Source organism: Centropristis striata, chromosome 16 (assembly GCF_030273125.1).
Source record: "Centropristis striata isolate RG_2023a ecotype Rhode Island chromosome 16, C.striata_1.0, whole genome shotgun sequence".
Taxonomy (NCBI): Eukaryota; Metazoa; Chordata; class Actinopteri; order Perciformes; family Serranidae; genus Centropristis; species Centropristis striata.
Genome location: NC_081532.1, coordinates 16,304,859 through 16,329,633, shown reverse-complemented (window position 1 = coordinate 16,329,633; position 24,775 = coordinate 16,304,859). Strand labels below are relative to the sequence as shown.

Below are 24,775 nucleotides of genomic sequence, written 5' to 3'. Positions count from 1 at the left end.
TATTGCCTCTTTCTCATGTTGTAGCTGCTTTGGTTTCACAAAATCATTTATTTCACAAACACATTTCTCACATTACTGTTTTCCTTCTTTCCTCCTCTCTAACCAGCAGCGAGCATTTTGCAGTTGAACAAATGTTGAAATGACAGCATGCAGCAGTGCTGAGTCAACACAAATACAGACTAGTAAAAGACATCTGTAACTATTAACAGATGGGTGTTTTTTATTTTTTTTATTTTGTGAAATCAGAAAGGAAATATTCTTCTGATATCAGTTCAAACAAAAAAAGTGTTTTTTTTTTATTTTATTTTTTTTACCATGCTGTTATATTATATTGTCAACATCTGTTGCTTGTGTGGGTTGCTGTGGACCTCGGGCCACCATGCATCAAAAGCTTGCTGTATTCTGTTTCTTGTGGTTGCACTTCCAACTGCGAATAGCTGCTCCGTCTAGAACCTAACAAAACCTGGCTTCCTCTAACACACATTCAGAGTTACGCTATCTGCTCCCTCCTCTCACTTTCCTCTCTCCGACTTCACATTTCTCACACATACTTTCACCTGATCTAAATTTACTGCATTTTAAAAAATCTTCTCACCATACAGTGTGAAAGCGTTCTTTTCGTCAACATACTACGTTCATTGCTCTGCAGCTGATGATCTTGGCTTTATAAACCTCCATCTGGGTGTTTTTTAAAATTTTTATTAACACCATACAAAAATAAAGTGGCATTCAAAGATCAAGATTATTTGGATGAATGTCAGATAGAGCATCATAAATCCGAGCTTGTGTTTTCATGTTCTAAGCTGAAAAGCTGCATCCGAATTATAGATTTATTTTTTTTCTATTCAGCTTCTTTCATGCGGCTAAGTTTGTGTGAAGTTGCCAAGCTACTGTTACTCAAAACAAGTTTCAGGCAATTTCTTTTAACTGCAGCAACTATAATGATTCTACTATAAAGTGGCTCTGTGGTTCATCATATCCAAACAAACAGGAAAAAATAAGTTGCTCCATCAAAGTTGTGAGCTCAGTCTTTGTTTCTTTCTCTTCTACCTCCTTCCTTTGTTCTTTCTTTCTTGGCTAATGCTTCTGCCCACATGCTGCTGCTGCTGCCTCTTCTTCTCCCTGTGCATGCGCCCTCTGTAAGCGTGCACGTGGCTCCTTATCTGGGCTTTATGCCAGTGAGCGTTGTCTGGGTTTGATCCTTGGATACAGCTGGAGAGAGAGAAAGAGAGAGAGAGAGAGAGAGAGAGAGAGAGAGAGAGAGAGGTGGGGTCATTACATCATGTTAACATAGTTCTCAAGGTGCCTGAACATCATGAAGGCAGACTGTGAGACACTGTGTGGGGATAAATCTGCCATCTAAGAAGCTGTTTCCTCTGCTGAATCACTCAATTTGTTTTGGTCTTTAGTGTAAATTGAAACTTCACCTGCACCTGAAAGGTTGGAGCAGCAGAGGGACACTGTAACGGATATTAAAGTGATATAGTTCAGCTTTACTGGAACATTACTTAAACTAATGAGTGTTATAGAGTGTGTGTATACATGCTGTTCTCCCTGAGGCTACTAGGGCACAGACTCTGTCCAATAATGCATGATTCTCTAACCCTGTTAAAGCCAGTAATATTATTCTTGTTGCTTCACTTTTACAATTAAATAGATTTATATATTTGGTAAGCAATGCTATTTAACAATTCAGGATTGTGGTGTCTGCTACTAGTTCAAAGCTATGGCTCATAAATAATAATCATCCAGAGAGAAAATCTATTTATTTATTTTTAGGCCAAATTTGTATCCGTCCATCAAATTCACTGAAAATCCGTTCAGAAGTTGTTTTAGATATTTTTCTAACAGAATAAATAAACCTCAGAGACTCGGATGGTTATATATATATGTAATATTATATTATATTATTGATGCATTTATGTCAGCAGTGTTTTGATTTTGTCAAGATAGGGCTCATTTTAACTACTTAACTGAACTAACTACTTAAAAGCTTCATCTGAAAAGTAAGTAAGACTGGCAGCTAAATGTAGTGGAGTAAAAAGTCCAATATTTGCCTCAAAATGTAGTGGAGTAGAAGTATAAAGTTACATAAAATGGAAATAACCAAGTAAAGTACAAGTATCTCTTAAATGTACTTAGTTACATTCCACCACTGGTGCACATCACCTGTAGCTGTCCCCTAAACCCTTTTGCCAAATATCAATTGTCAGCTATTGATAAACACATTGATTGAAAGATGTGTATTATAATGTCTTGTGCTCTCTCACCCCCAGGAGGTTTCTGGGTACGTATCCCTCGCGGTCATTAAGCCGCGCCCACCACCACTCCGTCTCGGTGTCGTCACGCCGGCGCAGCACGGTGAGGGCGTCGCCCTCGCTGAAGGACAGCTCATCAGCTTGCTGGGCGGTGTAGTCCCACAGAGTGTAGACCAAGCCTTTGTTCATCACACCCAACTTCTCTTGGACACCTGGGAAAGAGGCAGAGTAGTCAAGACAAGTCAAATTTATTTCTATAGCGCATTTACACACGGCTGAGCTGTATCAAAATGTTGCACATAAAAGTTCATAAAGTGCAATAAAATACAGGATTGACAAGGGTGAAAGAAACAAAAAGGGTTAAAGGACATTACCTGCAAGAGTTCAAATAAATCAAAAGAAGAAGGGATCATTTTAAAGCCATTGAGGGATTACTAGGGGACACTATTCCCTAGCACTTGCTGGAGGAAAACTTTAATCGAAGGAAAGAGAAAAGAGGTGGGTTTTTCAGGGTTCGTACACTTTAGCAGTGGTCAAATTCAAGCATTTTCAAGGACTTTCAAGGTCAATTTTCAAGCTTTTCCAGTATCTTACACCTGTTGTAAATTGTTTTAGATGAGTACTTACATACTAAAAGGGGGAGATTTCACCTAACCATATCAGCAGCGATGGTATTACACTTTTAGGAGGAACGGTCTTCATTTCAGATAGGCTACTCATTATTTTTTACATTGAACATGTGATTATCTATAGTCTATAGATGGATATAGTCAGAATGCAAGAGAAATACAGTAAAAAATTCAAGCATTTACAAGCACTTTATCCAAAATCCAAGCACTTTTTAAACCTTGAAAATACAACAGTTAAATTCAAGCATTTTCAAGGATTTCAAGCACCCTTACGAACCCTGGTTTTTTAAGTGTGACTTAAAAACATTTAGGGACTGCGCACGGGTATGGAGGGGCCAATAAAGCCGCTTTGATTCGATTTGATGAGTGTTAAAAACAATTTAAATTGTGTTGCTTTCAGTAGAAAATATTTGTTATGTTTTGCTGAGTCATCATCTGCCTGCATCTACCTACCGTAGAGGAACTGTGAACACTGTGTATAGCCCTCCTCCATTTCTTCACATTTATCTGCCGCCGTTTCCACGTCGCTAATTGTTGTGGCGAAAATGGCGGCCCCCGACTCTACCAGCATCTTACAGAGGTGGACGCTGTTACAGGAAGCTGCACAGTGCAGAGGAGTCCTGAGAGAGAGACAACATTAAAACATGACTTATCAAAAATTCCTCTCCATTGAAGAAAGATGTTCCAGTGATGCAACAATCAAATAGGCCAAACACAATTAATGTCATATGGAAACTGGCATACATTAAGTAAACATGAACTCAGTCAAATGCATCAGTAATTAAATCAACTAAATTCTGAATGCAGATCCTCATTAGACTTGGTAATCTCTTCCTTCAATTCTGAGAAGGCAGCTGAGTCAAACGTGAAATCAGAAATGTAATTATCTCAGTCATTGTTGCCTCCGAGCTGAGCTCCAGTATCGCTGCCACAGAGTGTGTTCATTACCCAAACACCCTCCGGCCCCTCAGCAGCCACTGTTCTATTATTAGTCGGGACTATTACATGATTGGATGAGAGGCTGAAGGTACTGACCATCCGTCACTGTCAGCTGCGTTTACATTCACTCCAAAGTCCAGCAGGAACTTCACGATGTGGTGATGTCCGGCGCAGACGGCGTTATGAAGAGGAGTGATGCCTTCATCGTTAGGCATGCTGGGATTCTCCACCTTAAAGAGACATAATGAGAAAATAGACTGATTCTTTTATTGAGTCTCGGTCGCAAGACTACTTTGTTAAAGTCTTGCACTTGTCTTGGTCCTGTGTCTTGTTACACTCAGATTTTTTGGCTTGATTATTGCTCAAGTTGTTCTTGGCTGCTGATTCAGGATCAGTTGTTCAAAACATCGCCTGATTGGCTGATTAAGATTAGATATTACATTATTAGTCCCACAACGGGGACATTTTCAGTGTAACAGCAGCAAAAGTATAGCAAATATAGAAAGAAGCATCATAAAAATAGTATACAAGTAATATTAACAAGAAATTTAAAAACAATTTAAACAAGAATAAATATAAAATTAGGAACAATATATACAATATAGACGGACTCAAGAGTCAAAATTGCACCATTACGCACAGAAAAGTATTTATATTGCACACAGAATGATAATACACCTCAATTTAGTATTAAATGTACTGATATTGCACAGTTTGTGTACATTATTGTGCAGTTATTGTCCGTTTTGGTGTGTGTGGTGTGTTGTGAGCAGCAACCTTTGATAATCGCTCCTTCACACATTTTGGGTGAAGCAGTCTGTCGCTGACGGAGCTCTCCAACAAGCAACAGACTGCTTCATCCTTTCTACCAACATGATGTGTTAGATTAGTTTGATGGTAGAGATATTATTCCTGTCCATATTAACTCCTTGATCACTATATTAGCATTGGAAACACACTGTTGACTATTATGGTCAAGGGGCCGGATTCACAAAGCATTCTTAAGAAGAAAATGCTTCTTAAGTGCCACTTTTTTCTTAACTTTGCACTTAATTCGCACAAAATTTAAGAAGATTTGGTATTCATGAAAAAATTATTGTCTTTTCTTTAGTTTTTTTTCCTAAGACAGAACTTGAGAACAAATGAGATTCTTCAAAAAAAAAAAATTCTTAGATTTCTTCTCATATTTCTTCACTTCAAGAGAAGCCCTCAGCAGTCTTAAAACAGCTACAGTGAAAAGGAAAGTCTTGATTTGTATTTATTTGAACAAATTTATATGACATTTATTTGATTTCTTTAATATTTAGTTTAGCCCTAGACAATGTGTTAACAAATATTGTTCATTGAAGTTGGTCAGGGTAGTTTTTTTGTGAATGTATTACATAAAGCTTATTCTGGCAGTTTTCTGGTTATTCTGTTATTCTGGCCTGTTCCTATATTACACTACAATGTACACCCGTGATGTAAATCACAAAGGCAGTTGTTGTATACGACTTAATTAATGAGCTAGTGATCTTAAGTTAAAAATCTAAGAACGTCCTAAGTGAGAAAACTAAGAAGTACCTAAGACATTCGAAAATTCTTAAGGAAAAATAGTGAATATAATTTACGAACATTCTTAGGACATTGTTAGATTTTCTGACTTAAGATCACTCACCAGATAAAATAACTGTGGGCCTAGAGAGCCTATATTGTCTAATTAAGACATGATCAGGGTGTGTAAGAGGATCCATCCAGTCTCTCATAGGCCTTGGCCTGCTTAAATAATATGTTCATCGTGATTAATTAAGTAGTATCAATTACTACTACTAATCAGAACAACTGCCTCCATGATTTACAAAGAGTACATTGTAGTGTAATCTAGGAACAGGCCTACATGTCACACTTCAATTATATGTCAGCTACCAAAATAAGCTTTATGTGATACATTCACAAAAAAACTACCCTGACCAACTTCAATGAACAAAATTTGTTACCACATTGTCTTGAGCTAAACTAAATATAAAACAAATCAAATAATTGTCATACAAATGTGTTGAAATAAATACATTTCAAGACTAACCATTTCACTGTAGCTGTTTTAAGACTGATGAGGGCTTATCTTAAAGTTGTGAAGAAATTTGAAAAAAATCTTTGTTTTCAAGAATCTCATTTGTTCTCAAGTTCTATCTTAGGAAAGAAGGTTAAGAAAAAAAATAAAGAAAAGATAAGAATTTCTTCATGAATACCAAATACCATCTTCTTAAATTTTGTCTTAAGTGCAAAGTTAAGAAAAAAGTGGCACTTACGAAGCATTTTCTTCTTAAGAATGCTTTGTGAATCCAGCCCCTGGTCTCGGACTTTGCTTGGACTTAGTTGGGCTTGATTTCAGCCCTAGATAGAGTCACACTACCCACAAAGTTAATGGTTGTATCCCAAAATGTATCCGTAGGCTTTTGGTATCAGCCTTGACTCGACTATTTAGTTAAACCCCAGTGGAGAACACTCTGCTATAGAAGTATAAAGTGCATGAATTCACTGCAAAACTGGAGATAGTGCAACATTTTCTGAACAGCTTGGAAGAAGTTGAGTCTTACTGCCTCGGGGTATGATAATGTCAAACTGAGCTTTTTTTTCTGGATGTGAAGCATCTGCATGTTTCCTGGAGAGTATCAGCAAGAGTTTGCAGTTTAGAGAGTCAGTAAGCAGTTTGGTCCAGTCTCCAAGTGAAACATGTCAGGGAGAGACGGGGGTTTGCCTTTTTTTTGCCTTAAGATGTGAGGCTTTGTTCTCTGTGATACAGTGTATCCTCAACAATAACTTTCCACACCTGACAACTGGGACCACCTCTCCCCTGACAGAGCTGCTGAGGATCAAAGATATTATACTTAATAAGCGCTGTCATGAAGGTATTAGGAAGCTTTAAAATGTTCCAGTTATCTGTTGAGGCAATCTGTGTGTGGGTGCATAGTAATTGTTGCCATGTTCAAATATTCCTCTATTGCATAAGAAGTGTTTTTTTTTTTATTCAACACAGAAATGTACCAAAAGCACATCATTCAAATCAAATTGTGGAAGCATTAGAACAAAAACATGTCCGACAATATTCAGCTCTAGTCTTCCATAACTGACCAACTGCTGCATTATCTTTCTGATACTGTTCAGCCAGGGTTTATGTACAAAGACAGAGCACTGAAAATGGCCGAGCTAAAGTAGGGCTTATGGCAGAAGCTGAGTCAACCTTAATCTCTATGAACAGATTTCTGTATATGAAGGCAGAATAAGTAGGCAACAGGATGAGATGTTTGTATCTGAAGCTTTCAGGTTTCCATTTGTAGTCTTTGTAGTCTGAGTATTGACCAATCACGTTTGGGAGGGGTTTTGGTTGCATGCAGGTAGACAGTGCGGGTGGCGAGTGAAAAAGATCACATTGGCTGAAATGTGATATCGGAGCCCATTTGTTATCATCTGATGGCGCTTTAGCTACTTAATTTGCTTTTTTAAAATGTATCTGCATTTGAGAGATATTGTCACTCCATTCTAGCCTCTCAAGCTGCTAACCAGACTTGACCAGAAACAAATAGCCTACATAAAATAATCACACGGTGAAGCCTTTTTGTATACTCCATACACACACTCCACAAAGGACCAGCAAGTAAAACCAAAAGAGGTAAACTTGGCTGTAATACAGTTCAGCTGCTGGTTTTTCAACATTATGATGGCTTTAAATGCCCTTTGTTGATTGTTTTTACCATATTTTACATTAATTTCCACTGAGTTTATGTTTTGGTTTTGGTTTGTTTGTTTGTCTGTTGTCAGCAGGATTACCATTAAAACTACTGGCCCGATTTTCAGTAAATTCATTGGAAGGGTGTAGCAGGTGCCAGGGAAGAATCCAGTACATTTGTAGTGGATCTGAATCAGGGGGCAGTTACACAAATTATTTTTTTACTTTCATTAGCATTGCTTGATAAGGTATGGCTCTGCTGGTCTTTTTTTATTCATACAACTTTTATTACATTTTAGCTTCTGTTTTAGCTATTTCTATTTTTTTTCTCTCTTTGATTTTAAGGTTTTGGTAAAATTATCTTTAAATGTCTTCTTTTAATGTGTTTTTTTTTTTCCTTTGTCGTGATGCTTTTGATGCATTTTTTAAAGCACTTTGAATTGCCTTGTTGCTGAAATGTGCTCTTTAAATGAACTCGCCTTGTCTTGAGCTCTCTGAGTGCCCTTCTAGTTACATTTGTGTTACACTCAATGTGTCCCTGATGAGAGTGAATCTCTCCTTGAATTACTTCTCCATAAGTTTCTCCATTGGATTTCTAGAGGGGGGTTTTCTTCCATTTGACTCACTCACAGTTTGTGAGCATTACAAATTTGAAACATGAGAATCTATTATAACACAAATACTGTAACAACAACATAATCTGTTGTTACCTCATATATAATCCTCTGCACCAGATCGAACTCTCCCTCTAACGATGCGTCCAGCAGCAGAGCCAGAGGGTTGAACTTCACTCTCAGACCGTGGCCCGTTCGCTCCGACGACGGCTTCTTCAGGTTGGTTCGCTTCACCTTCAGCACACAAGGAGAGAAAGTGTTGACGATGCAGAACATGAATTGCTAAGTAAGTACTTACTGCTTAATCTGGCACATTAGCTTCCACAGAGAACAATTATTGTGTTTGGGTAATCAGTAACTTATTACAAAGCACAACAAAGCAAAACACTTGCTAAGAAAAACAGTTGCGGTTTTAATCGAATTTAGGGCATATGGAGAGGCCAAATTAGCAAACAGAGCTCTTGTTTTAATGTGCATAGAGCTATATAATTAAAATCTATGCCCACCTTAGGCAGTGAAGGCGGGGCAGGAGGTGATGGAGAAGGGGAGGCGTGGCCCACAGAGTTCTGTGCAGGACTAGATCCTCTCTGGTTGTTGTTGTTCTGGTCCTCCGGTCTATCAGGTACAGGCGATGGGCTGCTCTGAGTCGGTAGAGACACGTTACTTGTACTTTCTGCTTTTGCTGTTGTCTCTTTGGGTTTTTCTATCGCAACAGAAGGAGGGGACAATCGGCGGGAGCCCGAGTTCAGGTTTTGAACTTCTCCCTCCACAGCTGCCATAGCGACGTGCTTGTCACCAGGTTCTACGTTCCCATTCGCTGAATGGATGTTGTCCATTTCACCCAAAATACAGTCCGGCTGATAAAAGGTATTGCCTGGAATTAAAAGGGAGAAAAGCAGATTTTAGCATCATCAAACCTTTAAGAGCATAACTGATGATGCCTAAACTGTCCCGAGGCAAGATCATATCACATATATTGTACCTGAGCCTCCCTCCATGCCTCCCGCCAACGTGTTGAACCTGCACACAACAGATATCTGTTTCAATTTCTGTTTCATAAACGTTATTGTTTTTATGGTGACGTTCAGTATTCAGCATAGCACAGACCTCTGGTACAGTAGTTTTTGGATGTTTGGCCCCTGTGGGCCCTCAGGCTCGGTGATTGAGCTGCGTTTCTTCAGGGGTCGTGGAGCGTTGCTGAGGCGACGACGGAGAACCTCCAGGTCAGCATCACTTTGGTAACGTAGCTGGGAGTGGGCTGTTAATCAGAATCAGAAATACTTTATTGATCCCCAGGGGCAAACTGATTTTGTTACACTTGCTGCTGAATATGAAAAAGAGATAGAAATAAGTAGGTATGTCAATAAAATAAAGATAAAAAAAAGTGTGCAAAACTAAATCTACAAAAACAATATAAAATATAAATGGAACAAGTCAATAGAGATATGTACAAATAAACATTTTAATATGAAAATATTAGTAGGGAGAGATGGGATTCTGTAATGTTACGACTACATGTCTTCTTTTGTTTTTTATTAAAAATGATTAATTTCCACCAAACTGATTTGGCACATAAGATAAGTTTGTCCACTTTAGTACAAAAAAATCTGTTTTATAAGGAAGTGATCACAAGGAAAATTAGGCCATTAACATTTATCACCATATTTATACTCTACAAATCAGCACGCTGATTTATTGATTTATTCATTGGTACCTACCAACTGGGGTGAGCTTAGTTGGACTGAGGGGACGGGGGATGTTGTCCACAGTGGGTGGTGGGAGGACCTGCCCATCACTGCTCTCTCCTCCTGCTTTCCCTCCTTCTTTATCTGTAGCATCCTCCCCTCCTGCTCTTACTCCTCCTCCTCCGTGGAGAAAAGGGACAGGAGACGGAGAGGTGGAGGACGTGGGGAGGATGGGTTTACCATAGACTGTGGAGAGACAGGAATGGGACAGATAGTGCTTAAATTGATTTTTCAGCTTGTATCAATATTAAACATCAATATGTGGCAGACTCTGTGAAAGCAAATGGATCTGGTGTTTAATTACCTGCTTTGACAGTTGTCCTGTTACTGAGCGATCCATAGTTTTTAGCCTGAGGCTGCTGGAGGTACATGCTGTAGATGGAGCTGCTGTTCATGGTGGCGGGACCCTTCCTGGGGGACTGGGGCCTGGAAGGGTGGTCCGGGACGTAGGGACGTACAGCCACCGCTGGAGGGGGATCTGTTCGCTCTGTTTGTGGGGACAAGGGAGATGGTTGCGACATGGAGCCTGACAGCAGAGAACGAAAAGAAAGAAAAGCAGGAAAAATATACAGTTAGCACCTAACTTCAGAGTTCATCACTCTGTTTTCCTAAAATAGAGAGCTGTGATATATTTTGTGAGAAATAACTGCTTAAATAAAATCACCAATAAAGGTCAGGTGAGTAAATAGTAGCCCCCGCTATGGTGTAACAGGTATTATATGTAACATTTCTGAATTTATACATCTAAAAACAACACCTATGTTAGTTAAGTTGTGTACTTACATTATTCAAACTGTATCCAACAATTTTCCAACCCAGAGAAATTAGTATTTTTATTCAAGGTAACAGTCTGTTTAATTTGTTGAACCTGGTCATCTGCCAGTATCTGACATAAGTTGACTTATATCCAATTTTAAGCTGCATTTTATCGTAACCTTTTTAGATCTTCATTTTTAAGTGGAAGAAGAATTTTAATCATCAGACATCTGGATCTTAAGTTATCTGAAAAACAAGCTGAGCAAACGTTAGCAGCAGATCGGCTAGCAGCCGCTCCAACAATGTGCCAAACAGCATTGGAGAAACACTGATTTTGTTTCTATCTGTTTAAATCACCTAGTCTGTTTGTTTTGGAGAGGAGGAAAACAGTGTGGATAATTTGGCTCCTGGTAAAAACCTCCAGAATGTCTGATCTTAAGTTATCAGAGAAACAAATGGGAAAAAAGTTAGCAGCAGATTGGCTCTAAGCCCTACCACATACTAGCTGAACAGCATCAGAAAAACACAGTTTTTTTTTTACATGAATCTGCTTTAATCAGTTTTTCAACTGGTTTAAATATCTGAGTCTGTTTGTTTCAGAGAGGAGATAATGTGGATAATTCAGCACTGCAGGATTCCTAACTGGGAGAAAACTGATAGAAATTAAGACACTGCTTTGTCTTTTGTAATTGTTTTGATTGAGAGACCCCGAGCAGCAGAAAATTACACATTATACCTTTAAGTTACTCTTTCAATTTACCTTGGCCTGAATTTGGGGGGACAGAGATCCGTTGCTGTATTTGTTGTGAAGAGGAAGATGATGAAGAGGAGGATGAGGTGGCATTTGCAGCAGTGGATCGCGGCCAGCCCAGTGTACCAGGGGCAGAACGGGGCAGGGAGCTGGTGGCACAGTGGTGCCCAGCGGCCTGGTGGGTGGCACTGGGGTAGGTACCATAACCAGAGGGAAGCTGGTGGAAGGCAGAGGCATTGAAATGAAGATCATTTTTAAAAAGGTTTTTCTAAAGCTTGACTGCATAACCTAATTTCTCTGTTAAAAACCTGCATTGCTATTTTTGAAATAGATATTTCTTGAGTTGAAAAGTTCACACAATCATTTACTGCACTGGGCTTCAAAGTGGGAGCTAGGGCACCTTAAATGGCCTCAAGGAGACTCTTGAGGAACATTTGAATGTGTCAATATCACTTGGTAGAAATATTAATGATCATAAAAGTGAGATTGACTAATAACAACTGTACGGTACCTGTTCTGGACTGTTGGTCCTCCTGTCTGACACGCTCTTACTGAGGCTCGGCCATGATGCTTCATTAGCTGAACAGAGAGAGAGTTGAGAAGGGGCCAAAGGTTAAAACGAGAAAGACAATCAAGGAAAAGAAGAGGCACAGGGGAGGAAAATGACAAAACACCATGGATGTTACAGAGGTTAAAGTAGGTGAAAGGTGAGAAAGAGTTAGACAGCAGGAGGCGTGCTGATATGAAGGAAAATCAGATGAGAAGTAGTTTGAAGGGATCTGGATGCTAAAAAAGTAGTATGAGTATTTTACACAATGCCATTTACAGTATCTCCATTGACACAATGCAAATACACAACAAAGGACTAAAATAAAAGCATATTATTATCCATGAATATAGTTTATTCCAAGAATAACATGAAGCTCCATTATCTAGTACTACATACTAATCATGCAATATTTGAAACAGACTCAGAGTTATTTTTAATGCTGTCTTTCAATTGTTTTACCTCAACAGAGAAAATACTGTAATGTAACAAGACAAGTGCTGAATAGCCTAACAACCACTCTGCATGTTTAAATTGGTGGTTACACTGCAAACATGTGTTTTGCATTCTGTAAGTAGTACAGAAACGGGACTTAAGTATCTCTGAACATGAGCCTGGTGGCAAAATTTATGGGTGGAGTAGCTGCTGTCATAGAAACGCCTGTATCTTATAATAAAAAAGACAAACAAACATTCAAAGTACCGGCAATTGGAGTCATAAAATGTACTTTTGGGTGCTGTTCTGTTATTCTGACCACAAGAGTTGTTGGTTAACGTGCGGGTGAAACTCAGTAAAACACACTGAGTGCCTTCCAAAACCCCAAATCACAGAAAGCTGCAGCCTTGGAGGTTTTAAAACTGACTTGGCTGACTGTGCTAAAATGCTAAGCTCTTAGAAAATGATCCTGCTAGCTATGGAAAGTAGCAGTTTAACCCGGCCTCTTTTCTCCACAGAGGTGGTGTTACATAACTTATTGGCAGAGTTCAATGTAACACTAAGGCCACTGTACCGGTCAGTCACTAACTCTTGATCCACAGTTGCCTATTAACTAGTGACATTGGTGGAGGTCAGTGGCCTAGCTTAATGCTTTACAGTTACACTGCAGTTAAACCACACAAAACTTCTATATGAACTAAAAACTGTCTGAAAGCAAACAGCCTTGGGAATCTGGTTAGTTTTAATAAAGAACAATAATAATACCATGGTAGGGTGCTGGCAGGCTTTTTTAAAGACTGTTACTGATACCGTTACAGAACAGAGATTTTATTTTTCAATATTTCTACACTCTGGTGCATTATTATTATTTATTTACTATTGTGCAATATGTACATTTCAACCTTGTGCAATTATGTTCAGTACATCTTTTATATCTGCCCACATCATGTGTATATAATTGTATTTTATTTTTTATTCCTGATATTACTCTATACTTTTATTTTCTCCCCCTTGGTTGCTGTAATGGTGGAATTTCTCCATTGGGAACTAAAAAAGGTTTATCTTTTCTTATCTTATTATTGTTCTGAAGCTTTTGGCAGCCTACATGCTTAATAAATCTGTGTATGAGCATGTTTAAAAAATAGACTTATAGTCTATAGCCACGCTATCAGCTCTGTGAGGCTGTATCATAGACTCTATAAAGATGGTTGGTGTGGCAGCTCCCCCAAAAGTGAAGCCAAAACATCTGTATCATCCCCTGGTGGCTGGCTGCAGTGTAGCTCATAGGCCCCGCCCCATCCATGTTACCAGACAGCCAAACTAAAATAATTAAAGTTAAATAATTTTTTCTCAAAGATGAGTACTGTCGAATAGGTTGTTGTTATTATACTGCGTATGCATGTATATTTTTCTGATAAGTTTGGTTTTAAGTTAAGTAACTGATTCAATAAGAAGCGGGTGTGGTGTCATGATTGACAGCTGTGATAGACTCATGATTTGTCAGCTGTGTGTATGGGTAGGGCCTTGTTGATATGGCTCCACAACCCAACAACTACTGTGTAGATTCTGGCTCCAAATGGCGTCACCAGCGCAAGATGGCAGTACACGTATCTGGATTATTTGGCTTCATTTTGTACAGACATGTCATGCACCTTTATATACAGTCTACTGGCTAATCTTACAGCAGTGCTTTGAGCTAGATGTCAGCATGCTAATATACTCCAATGTAAACGTGGTAATGTTGAAGAAGTAATGTTTAACATGTTCAACATCTCAGGTGAGCGTGTTTGCCTGCTAACATTGGCTAGTTAGTGCAGAAAACAAAGTACAGCTGAAGCCAATGGGAATGTCAGTAGTTTTGCAAGGAAAACAAAGTACTGACAGAATTAAAACGCTGTCCTGATGATGACAATGCAATCCTGAGAGCAATCCTGTAAGCCTGGCCAAGAACTATTGATAAAGTCCATTGTGTGAGATTAAAATTCCACTACCTGTCACAGTTGGCTAAAATTCAGCATCCATTGTCAAAGTATTCTATTCAAAGCTGTTACCTAACCATTTGGCCTAGCTCTCAGTGGTACAGCCACGTCACAGTCCTGGCACATACCAGACTTATACTGATTAACTATTGAGCCTGGGAGTCCTGCAGTCGGTAAGCTGTGCTGTTCAACCTGCTGACTGCTGCTGTGACCTGTAACCTGCTGACCTCAGGAAGAAAACGGTCACGACAGGAAACACAGCTCCGTGCGAGGTGGAAACTTGGCGATCTGCCTTAGAGCCCAGATTAGAAGCAGTCAGTCAGTGTTGTAGAGGAAAGACAGTACAGTTTACAGCACTGGCTCCTTTACAGTGTGCTGAAGACAAAGGGGGACTCAGGTCATCACTATTACAGAATTCTCCTATCAGCACCACAAAGTTTACAAATTAACAAGACTAGACTCCAGAAGGTCAGCCAAGAAATAATCCATCACATACCCCCATAATATGGTACATTTTTACTCTTCAATTTGTGTACAGATTAAACAAATGAGATACAACACGTTAATTAGTGACTGTTAGCGCTGCAGATGGATGGATATTGTTACCTTTGGACTGAGCCAGGCTTGCTATTAGCGCCCGTTTCTAGTTTTTATGCTAATCAGCTGCTGGCTGTAGTTTAACATTTAGCATAGGGGCATGAGATGAATATCAATTTAATTTGGGGAAGAAGGCAAATAAGTACATTTCAACAAATATTTAAAGATTGATCATTACTACATCCAAGGCAATCTGTTTCACTTTTTTTCTAAATAAATAAAATAAGCATGTGTTTTGTTTTCTTTCAAATTGATTATAACCTGGCTCCTGGGCCTGTTACCACTTTCTAGCAAATATAAATTTAAGTCCTTGGAATATGAATTTTCAATGAACAAAAAAGCTGTTCACTTGTTTTTTAATGCTAATGGGAATGCATGGAATTCCTTGCTGTGATTTATGTTTGCTCCAAGAACACTGTAAACTGCTAAACTAGCATTTATTCAGTACAATAGATATGCAGCACTAACATTTGTTAGAGAGTCTAAATCTCTCTGATGACAGCAACAACAGCTGCCGTGATCCCCCCACCCCCCTTACCTAAAATCTCTCGTTATCTGACTCACACAGACACACACTCTCACACACCCACATACACAGATTGAATGTGTACCTCAGACTTCCTTTCATTCATTTGTTGTCATTTTGTTAGACTGTTGACAGGATTTACAACTAATGTTTTCCCCATTACATAAGCTGGGACAATAAATAGAACTGTGGCATTTGCTTTGGCATTCAAGAGCACAATGGGATTTGTATCAGTGCTGGTTCAAGCCACTTCACTTATTCCCAGTAGTTAAACTAAATGAGAAGAATAGCTTTGCAGCCTGCAGCCTGGGTGTACTGATATATTACTATAAACAAGTGTCTGACTGGGAATGAGAGTGGGCTGCTACAACATGGGCAGTGGTTAATGAGGCAAGGCTTGGTTGTGTTAGGATTAGGCTGATGTTATCTAGATGGATGTTGACATTAATAAATTAAGCTAGAGTGATTATTAACTAGAGTCACTAATGTGTTAAAGAACCAGTTCCAGACTTTGGGAAACACTTGTTCACTTTCATGCTGAGAGGAGATAAAAAGATTGCTACCGCCAAGTTTTGGTCCAGAGAGAACTGGATACATTGTTGGAGGCGAAGCCCTGTTCACTCCTATGAGAGTTCCTCAGTGGCACATGACGCCCAAAAAGTAATTAACTTTCAGGACATATTGATTTTGATTACTCCTATTTAAGTGTTTGTATTGGTAAGTACTTTAAAGAAATGATCCACTGATTTACAGATAAAATCTCTCTGGGTCCAATGGCATCTCGTGATGCACCCAGAAGCTGTAATTCCAAGGTTTGGCCACTATGTCAACTTGGCGCTTCTGCAGCTTCTGAAACTGCCCATTCTACAGAGATGACCAATTCATCTGACATCATGATATGAAACAGTTGAAAAACATCTGATCTAATGACCACCATGTGGAGACTAACAATTAGCCAATCAGCACCATGATGCACTATTACTTGAGTAAAAAACAACACCAACGACGAAATTTTACGTTGATGGCATGTCTTCTCAATATTGCTCAATATCGTAGTTTGTTTTTACTTTGTTCCACTGCTCTTAAAACCTCAGCAAAACTGATACGTTGACATGGCTTCACATCAGTGTCCACTTTAAATGAGGTTAGATTTAGGTGGATATGTTAGTCTCGAGTGGTTGGTTAGGAAATTTTGAATCCTGCTCCCCAAATATATCAGTTAGAGAGGAGGCAATGTCAGTTCTGTCTGGTAACAAGCAATTAGCTGCAGATAAAGATTTGAAACAAGGGGAAACAGCTACATCCTCACACTAGGTAGGAGGATGTGTGAATGAATAATTGAACATGAGTCTCAGTCCAGACTGTGGTTTGCCCTCAGTTTATTTTCTTTCGCTGTCCTTCCGAACCCTGAGCAGCTGCTGGCTCTCAGATGTCGTGTCTGTGTCCTTATACACAGGAACTTTAACATTTCGAGGTCATTTTCTGTAGCTGATTCAATTATGTTCTCCTAACCATCTGTTCAGTATAGTTAAACAAAACACAGTCACAGTCCAAGGCTCTATCTAAAAACGTGTCTGTTATGGCTCAAAGCTAGACTGTATATAAGGAGGTGAATGTCCACCATGACGTCACCCATTGATTTTAAAGTCTTGGGTTTGGTACTTTGGCCATTGCCATAGTTTTTTGGAGCCAGAGGTGATCATTTTTGGACAATATTGTGGATCTGTTGTGGCGCCACCACAGGGTAGCGATTTTCCAATCGAAAGGTAGCTCCACCCTAATGCATACCGTGCTTTATCATCTATTTTACTATAAATGGGAAGCTAATTTACAAAATTAACATCATGCTGAATTGAGGAAGATTAGAAACTAACGATTGAGAACATAAAATCATTAGGAAAATGTTTACTGAGGTAATAAATCAAGTAAGAAGAAGAGTCATATTCTCATAGATTTCAATACCATTTGACTTCCAATTCATGTGTGTTTTGTCTCTCTTGTTGCAAAAGAATTACACTAAAACTACGAGTTTAGGGAGGTGAAGAGAGAGTCTGTTATGGGAACAAAGCATGAAGGGAATGCCTATTAACATTATATCAATATTTCATTTTTATATTTTCATGGTTGTCTATACTGGCGACACCCTAAAACATACTTGTGTTGGGACCATGCAGGAAACACCAACAGACTGTCTCCACCATAAGGTGCAGATGAAGGAGTGAGGAAGCAGGTGCTGCTAATCTATCACCAAAGAAGCTAGTAGTGAGTAAGTTTCCCGACAGCCTTCTAGGGACTCACTGTTGTTACTGTCCCCCCCCTTAGGGGACCGAGGTCCCTCCCACGTCTCAGTGGGCTCTGACAGGACGATGTCTAAATCTGACACTTTCCATTGGCTGGGAGGCTTCCTGATGCCACTCCTCTCCTCCTCTGCACGGCCACACCCAACATGAAGGACAGTAACAAGACCAAGCACGACAGCAACAACCATCGATACAACACAGACATCATCACGATGACATCATGATGGTGTCAGAAAACAGGAACAGGAACCAGCACCACAACATCAACAAGTGACAAACAGTAACCACCAATAACATTAACACATCACAGTTAAAGATAACAACAACAACAGATAAGGGAAGAGGAAAAAAAGGAAAAGGCAAGAGACAGGAAAAGGAAATAGACAGCAAATTAGAGCCCAGATAGAGATACAAGATAAGAGATAAAAGAAACTGATCCGAGCGTCTTAAAACAATCAAACAAAAAGGCCGATTATTCCGCCAACCTGAGAGTGAGCGGATGTGGCTGAGCGGGGTGGGTTTCGATGGTGGATCAGCTGGCAGAGGGTACCCCGCTTCCTGTCTCCCCTCTGCTGGAACCTGGATGTAGGGACAGACAGCTGCGACTCGCCCTGAAACTCCCCCTGCTGCGTGGGAAGAGGTCTGAGGCGAGGACAGGCCTCCTCCGTTCATACGACTCAACTGAAAAGATGCAAAGATAGACAGACAGAATTACACCTACAGTAACTGTCAACCAAACATAAATCATGAGAGATGATAGATGTGTTTCCATTAGCTGATTAGTTGTGAAGACTTTAGGTGAGTATGTACTTCGGCTCTCTTCTTATGCAGTCGCTCTCTCAGGTCTCCAATGCGTTGATCCATCACCGTCACCTGGGCGTTCCTCTTGTTCAGCAGCTCCTTGTTCTGGGCCAACTTGTTGCTCTGCTCCAGGTTATGACGGTTACGAGCCTGAAACATGCAGCATAAGATGTCTTATACAATCAATTATGTGTAAACAAGTTCTGACCAAAAGATCCTGAATATATTATTTTGCATTTATGCTTTCTAATGCAAGGAGAAGGAGATTATGTGATGGTATAATTCACCTGCAGCTCCTGGTAGAGTTTCCTCAGCTCCAGGGCTGCAGGACCAGACAGCGGTGATCCTTTCTGGCCTGTGGGTGGCCCCTGGGAGCCAGTGTGTGCCCCCTGATCTGGTGCAACAGAGTGTAGCTGAAGGCGTCCTCTCCTCAAGTCCTCCAGCTGCTGGGTCAACTGGTAAAATGGTCCAAAGAGAAGTTAACAACTCACCACGCTCAAACTCAGCTTTGCTTGATTTTGACTGTTTTTATGAAACTCCACATCAGAGACAAACATGCGTCTATATTACCTGGTCGACTCTGACCACAGCTGACTGCAGCTCTGCCTGCTTCTCCTGAAACAGGCTGCTGACATGGTCGATCTCTGCAGCTGCACAAGGACGACACAAAATTATTTCATAAATATTTCAAATAAAATGAGATCACTGCTATTAACTATAGAGGACAGAAGCTGCCAAAATAATAAATTAAATGACTCACTAGATAAATTAATATATGTAGTTGAATGTAACAGAATTAATTAAAAAAATAAATGTTGGCACTAATTTATTGCTACATTTGTTTCTTCTTTGTTTGATTGCATTTTATTAATTCCCATATTTATTTACTTTGCTATTAAATTTCCCCTTTCATTTTAGTAAAATTTGAAATTTCCCTTCACTATAAATGAAATAGGAAAATAATTACGTAAAGGAATTAATACAAAAATAAATGAATAAAGAGGTATGTATGCCTGATTTTATTAATTAATCAGTGCCTACATTAGTGCCAATATTATTTTTGGTACATTACATGGAATAGTAATTGATCTATCGAGCCATTTATTTATTTGTTTTTGAGTTTGGCTGTTTCCATCCTCCATAATTGTCTTTGGTTACTAATTAAGCCTCCTAAATTGCATGTTACATGCATCTACAGCAATATGAGAGAGATAAGAGTCAAAGACATTTGTTCTTTATGACACATTTTAATTCATTAGCTAGACACAGTGACCATGACATTTGAGTTCAAATGGTCACAATTAAACTGAATATATTCTCAGAGGCATTTTTGCCCAGGCTTCCTTTATACAATTCACTATTTTAATATTTATAAATTATCATGGACTACAGCGCCTGTAATCTCTTCAGTGTGTTGAGGCTTACAGAGGTTTCCGTTGATCAGTTTGCTGTAGTCGACTTGTCCTCTCATGGCTCGGATCTTCTTCAGCTTGGCCTCCTGAGTCTCCACTCGCTCCTTCAGCCGCTGCAGCTTCTCAGCTTCAGACTAAACAAGACAGAAGAACAGACACACACTTAAATATTCTGTTGTATTTTCAACTCTTTAAATGTGACAAAAATAAATAATTATGTTTCTGTCACTTGAGTTTAATAGACTACATTCACAGAACACTAGTGATTATAATGTAGACATTATATAATGGTGCTTCGACCAATCAGAGTTTAGTTTTAGGTTAGCCTGCAAAAAGGGTATACAGTCATGGAAAAATTGATTAGACCACCCTTGTTTTCTTCAATTTCTTGTTCATTTTAATGCCTGGTACAACTAAAGGTACATTTGTTTGGACAGATATAATGAGACGACAAAACTAGCTCATAAGAGTTTAATTTAAGAGCTGATATCTAGCCATTTTCCATGGTTTTCTTGTTAATGATTTTGGTGATTATCAAGAAAACCATGGAAGATGGCTAGATATGGCTAGATATCAGCTTAAATGTATATTGTGTAAGATAGAGGGTTTCAATCTTTTTTATGTTCTGGCACCTCATAGATCATTTTTTTAAAGACTGATAGAAGACAGACAGACAGACAGACAGACAGACAGACAGACATATGGGACCCACCTGTGTCTGTCCCTGGTTAGATCTGCCTCCCTGGTGAAGATACCTCAGTCTCTGCTCCTGGAAGAAAAAAAACTGTGAGGACATGCTGAGCCCAGTGATGGAACAGAGTTTGTTTGTATAACTATCTTTTAACTCAAAGTGGACAAGGCCTTGTTCCTCCTTCTTCTCTTGTCCTCTGAGGCAAACAGTGTATTTTGGGTTCTGATGGAGTCTGATAAGAACACAAACATTTCCTGTTTAAGTTAAGACCGTTTTGATTATTTCATGTGGGCAAAATTTGTGGGGGGTTTTATGTCCTTGTATTTGCTGTCTGATTCTTTCACACTCTTTATTGTGTTCCAGGAGCTTGACATTCATCAAGTTCGTATTAAGTCACTCTCACTACTTGAAAACTAAACTCTTACACTTTGTGTGTCTTTTTTTTTCATGAGTCACTTTTTTATTATTTTGGCATTTTTCTGTCTGTGGTTGTTTTGCCTTTTTTGGTTGTCATTTCAAATCTCTTTTTGTAGTCATTTGGTCTCTTTGTAGTCACTTTGAGTCTTTCTGTAATTGTTCTGTATCTCTTTGTAGTCACTTTTAGGTTGTTTCTATAGTAATTCTGAGTCTCTTTGCAGCTGTTTTACATCTTTTTGTAGTTATTTTGTGTGACTTTGTCATTATTTGGGCCTTTTTGTTGGATATCTCTGTCCATGGGTGTTTTGCCTCTTTTTGTTGTCATTTCAAATATCTCTTTGTAGTTGTTTTGTGTCTCTTTGTAGTCCTATTGTGTCTACTTGTAGTCCCTCTATGTAGTGCTATAGTCAGTTTTGTTGTAGTTGTTTTGTGTCTCCTTGAGGTCATTTTTTGTTTTTTTCCATAGTCACATATAGTCTCTTTGCAACTGTTTTACATCTCTTTGTAGTTGTTTTGTGTGACTTTGTTATTATTTTGGCCTTTTTGTTGGATTTCTTTGTCTGTGGCTGTTTTGCCTTTTTTTCCGTAATTTCAAATATCACTTTGTAGTCATATTGTGTCTCTCTGTAGTTCCTTTCTATGTTGTTGTAGTCAGTTTTAGTCTCATTGTAGTTGTTCTGTGTTTCTTTGTAGTTCTTTTTTTGTTTCCATAGTCACATTGAGTCTCGTTGCACCTGTTTTGCATCTGTTTGTAGTTATTTTGGTCACTTTGTAGTCAGTTTGTGTTTCATTGTGGTCATTCTGAGTTTATTCCCTATTGGTACGTAACTTTGAGTGACATTTTTAAGGTGAAGGCACTGAAAATGTCATACTCCAAGCACCATGATCCGCTCCCTCTCCCTGCCACCTTTTCACTACGTCATGTAGAATTTAAAATATATTTATTTTTGATTTTCATTTATTTTGCATGCATATATCTTTACACACGTTATAATGCAAATTAGCCTAGAGAGGGGGAACAGACAGAAAGAGAGATAGGGAGGCCTGTCATGTGTGATGCTGACAGAGGCAGTTTGCACCTCCCTCTGTATCGTGCTGGCACGTAGTACAGCTGACCTGTGTGTCTCTCTCAACACACACACAAGCACACACACTGAGAGGAAGAGGGAAGTGGAATGTTGGCAAGAAGCCTCCCATCATTCACTGGAAACACACACGTTCACACACACACTCTAATAACCCATTACATAACGGTAGCTTGTTTTATTACATGGGCAGCGCAGGAGTAAAAGTGCATGTGGTAGGTGTACCAGCAGCACAGTAGCTGTGCTTTCTTCCTGGAAGTCGTGGATCAATTATACGAATGTTACGAGGATGGAAAGTGCCTCTGCATGGCAGTGGGAGACCTTTCCATTCAGTAAGACAAGGAAATACTTGAACACTTACACACTGGAAGGAAACACTTAAAAGCTGTCATTATGAAGGGGAATTGCTGCTTTTAAAAATGCTGAATATCAGTGTAATGGTGCCAAATAAAAAAAACATCAGTACCACAGTTGGCCTTGAAGAACCCAAATTGGCAAAATTAAAGTTTGGGGTTGAAAATACCCCAGTACCCCGTACTTTATTCACTTTAGACTAAGTACACACTTCATCAAACGAATGGAAATACTTTAACAGATTAAAAGAATCTGATTTTTTTTTTTTTTTTGGCTCGCCCTTCTGTGTCTTTCCTGGAGTACAACTCTGCTTCAACTTCCCAGCAGCTCCCCAGTGACCTCATTTCCTGTCAACTCAAAGGTCACTTCCTAGTGTGGGAATGACAATGATCTGTGTCTCACACACACACAAACACACACAATGTTGTCACACTCAAAAACCTGGAGCTGAATAGTTTCAAAATGGCTGAAAATGACTTCTTCTTTCCTGCCTGTCCTTAAACCCTGACCTGGATCACATGTCCTGTTTCCAAGGAAGACGTATGAGCCTTGATCCTCACACACACACACACGCACACACACACACACACACACACACACACACACGCGCATTCCTTCAAGGCCGTAGCTCCCGGGGCCTCAAAGCCGACCTTTTCAGACAGACTCTAATGTAGATAACCTTACACTAACTGACAGGCGATCCATCCAACAGCTCTAGTGTTGGTATTGGTTTGTGTGTGTGTGTGTGTGTGTGTGTGTGTGTGTGTGTGTGTGTGTGTATGTGTGTGCACAAGCTACCTTGGCGACCAACATCTGTTGCTGAGCTTCAATTTGTTGCTGTTGTCTCGTGGCCATTTCCTGGAGCTCCGAGAGGGTCAGCTCCACTCGAGGAACCTACACACACAAACGTCACATATATAAATACAGAATGTCCATAGAAAACGTTTGTGTTTCCCCCCCGTGTGTTAATGTTTTCATCCATTGTTACTGCCTGAAAGCTGAAAACCCAAACAGTGACAGGAAATAAATGGTAGACCACAGCTGCAAACACATATCACCTCACACTTTAGGTCATAGAGCACCTTCAGTGAGCTACAGAAATGTTATTAGACCAGCAGCTGGTGACCTTGGCAGAGTGACAGAATTATAGTATTGGTTCAGGGGGAAAATCAGCAGAATCCTATCTGCTCTGGTCATTTCAGTGCTGTAACACAGGCGTCAACATCAGCTAGAAAAAATCTAATCACACTGATCAGTTGTCCTGTATTTTTTGCTGTCAGAGGAGTGTTTTATCAAAGCGGGCAGGCACACACCAGAACACACTGTCATGTAGCTGTTTTTGTGGATGTTCTTGAGAACAAACATTTTTGTACTCAGAAATGTATGTGTGTGTAAGGGGGGCAGGGTTTGGGTGGGGTGGGATGAGGGGGGTAGAAATGCCTTTAGCAGACAACAGCGGAAGGTTTCTGCCCAGTCACATCCTGCTATTGTGTATGTTCAATCATGGACACACACAAACACACACACTGCACCTGGTCTGTAACGGTCATTTTCAGTGTGGAGTGAAAAATGGTTAAATCTGTGTTAATACCCAATCCATCAGTTAATGTTAAAGCTTCTAAATTGTATTTCATTGAATAAGTTAAGTGTCTGTTTCCACATGTTGTCCAACAGAAAAACAAGTTTTGAGTTTTTTATACCTGTGACTAACTTGGGCTTCATAAAAGAAGTGGACGTAGCCATTGTGACACCACCAATTGGTTTATTGACTCCCATTTGGAAGCAATGAGTTTGGCATTTTGACTTTTTTGGAGCCAAAAGTGACCATATTTAAGAACCTGGGGACACTATAGACATCCACCTATAATGGCGGCCTTACTGCACCTTTAATAATTCAAGATAAACCAAAGACATGGTTATTTAATTGCACACTGCACCATGAAAACCCATTGTTGGGCCACTATCCTGATTGGGAGGCCACAGTGGTAGCAACTTGTCAATCATAAGGTAGCCGCCACTGAAAGTATATCCTGCTTTATGAGCTTTATTATGTACTCTAAATGGGACCATACTTTACAAGTTGAACATCGTGGCGTACCGCACCATTTTCACCATTTCCTTTTGCAACCAGTGGAGTCACCCCCTGCTGGCCATTAAAAGGAATACAGAATAATTCTTCAGACCTGGTGGCTACACCCACTTCTTTTTATACAGGGACCTCATACAACACCAT

General features: G+C 39.5%; 1 protein-coding gene across 2 annotated transcripts in view; it reads right to left on the bottom strand.

The window, feature by feature from the left end:
- Positions 1-593: 593 nt before the first annotated feature.
- The window catches only part of LOC131988344 (apoptosis-stimulating of p53 protein 1-like), a 61,129-nt gene continuing 36,947 nt past the window's right edge, over positions 594-24,775 (bottom strand). The window contains exons 5-23 of one of the 2 annotated variants that reach the window (XM_059353463.1): positions 23,341-23,436; positions 20,708-20,764; positions 20,009-20,129; positions 19,154-19,233; positions 18,871-19,038; positions 18,593-18,733; positions 18,268-18,463; positions 11,910-11,977; positions 11,408-11,615; positions 10,196-10,417; positions 9,865-10,077; positions 9,254-9,404; positions 9,129-9,166; positions 8,653-9,020; positions 8,243-8,380; positions 3,923-4,056; positions 3,341-3,507; positions 2,271-2,470; positions 594-1,212 (exon numbers count right to left, since the gene is read on the bottom strand). In XM_059353463.1, coding sequence (XP_059209446.1) covers positions 1,171-1,212; positions 2,271-2,470; positions 3,341-3,507; positions 3,923-4,056; positions 8,243-8,380; positions 8,653-9,020; positions 9,129-9,166; positions 9,254-9,404; positions 9,865-10,077; positions 10,196-10,417; positions 11,408-11,615; positions 11,910-11,977; positions 18,268-18,463; positions 18,593-18,733; positions 18,871-19,038; positions 19,154-19,233; positions 20,009-20,129; positions 20,708-20,764; positions 23,341-23,436 — 2,808 coding nt within the window. In that variant the 3' untranslated portion in view covers positions 594-1,170. The remainder of the gene's footprint in view (positions 1,213-2,270; positions 2,471-3,340; positions 3,508-3,922; positions 4,057-8,242; positions 8,381-8,652; positions 9,021-9,128; positions 9,167-9,253; positions 9,405-9,864; positions 10,078-10,195; positions 10,418-11,407; positions 11,616-11,909; positions 11,978-18,267; positions 18,464-18,592; positions 18,734-18,870; positions 19,039-19,153; positions 19,234-20,008; positions 20,130-20,707; positions 20,765-23,340; positions 23,437-24,775) is intronic. The other variant, XM_059353464.1, reaches the window with a different exon arrangement.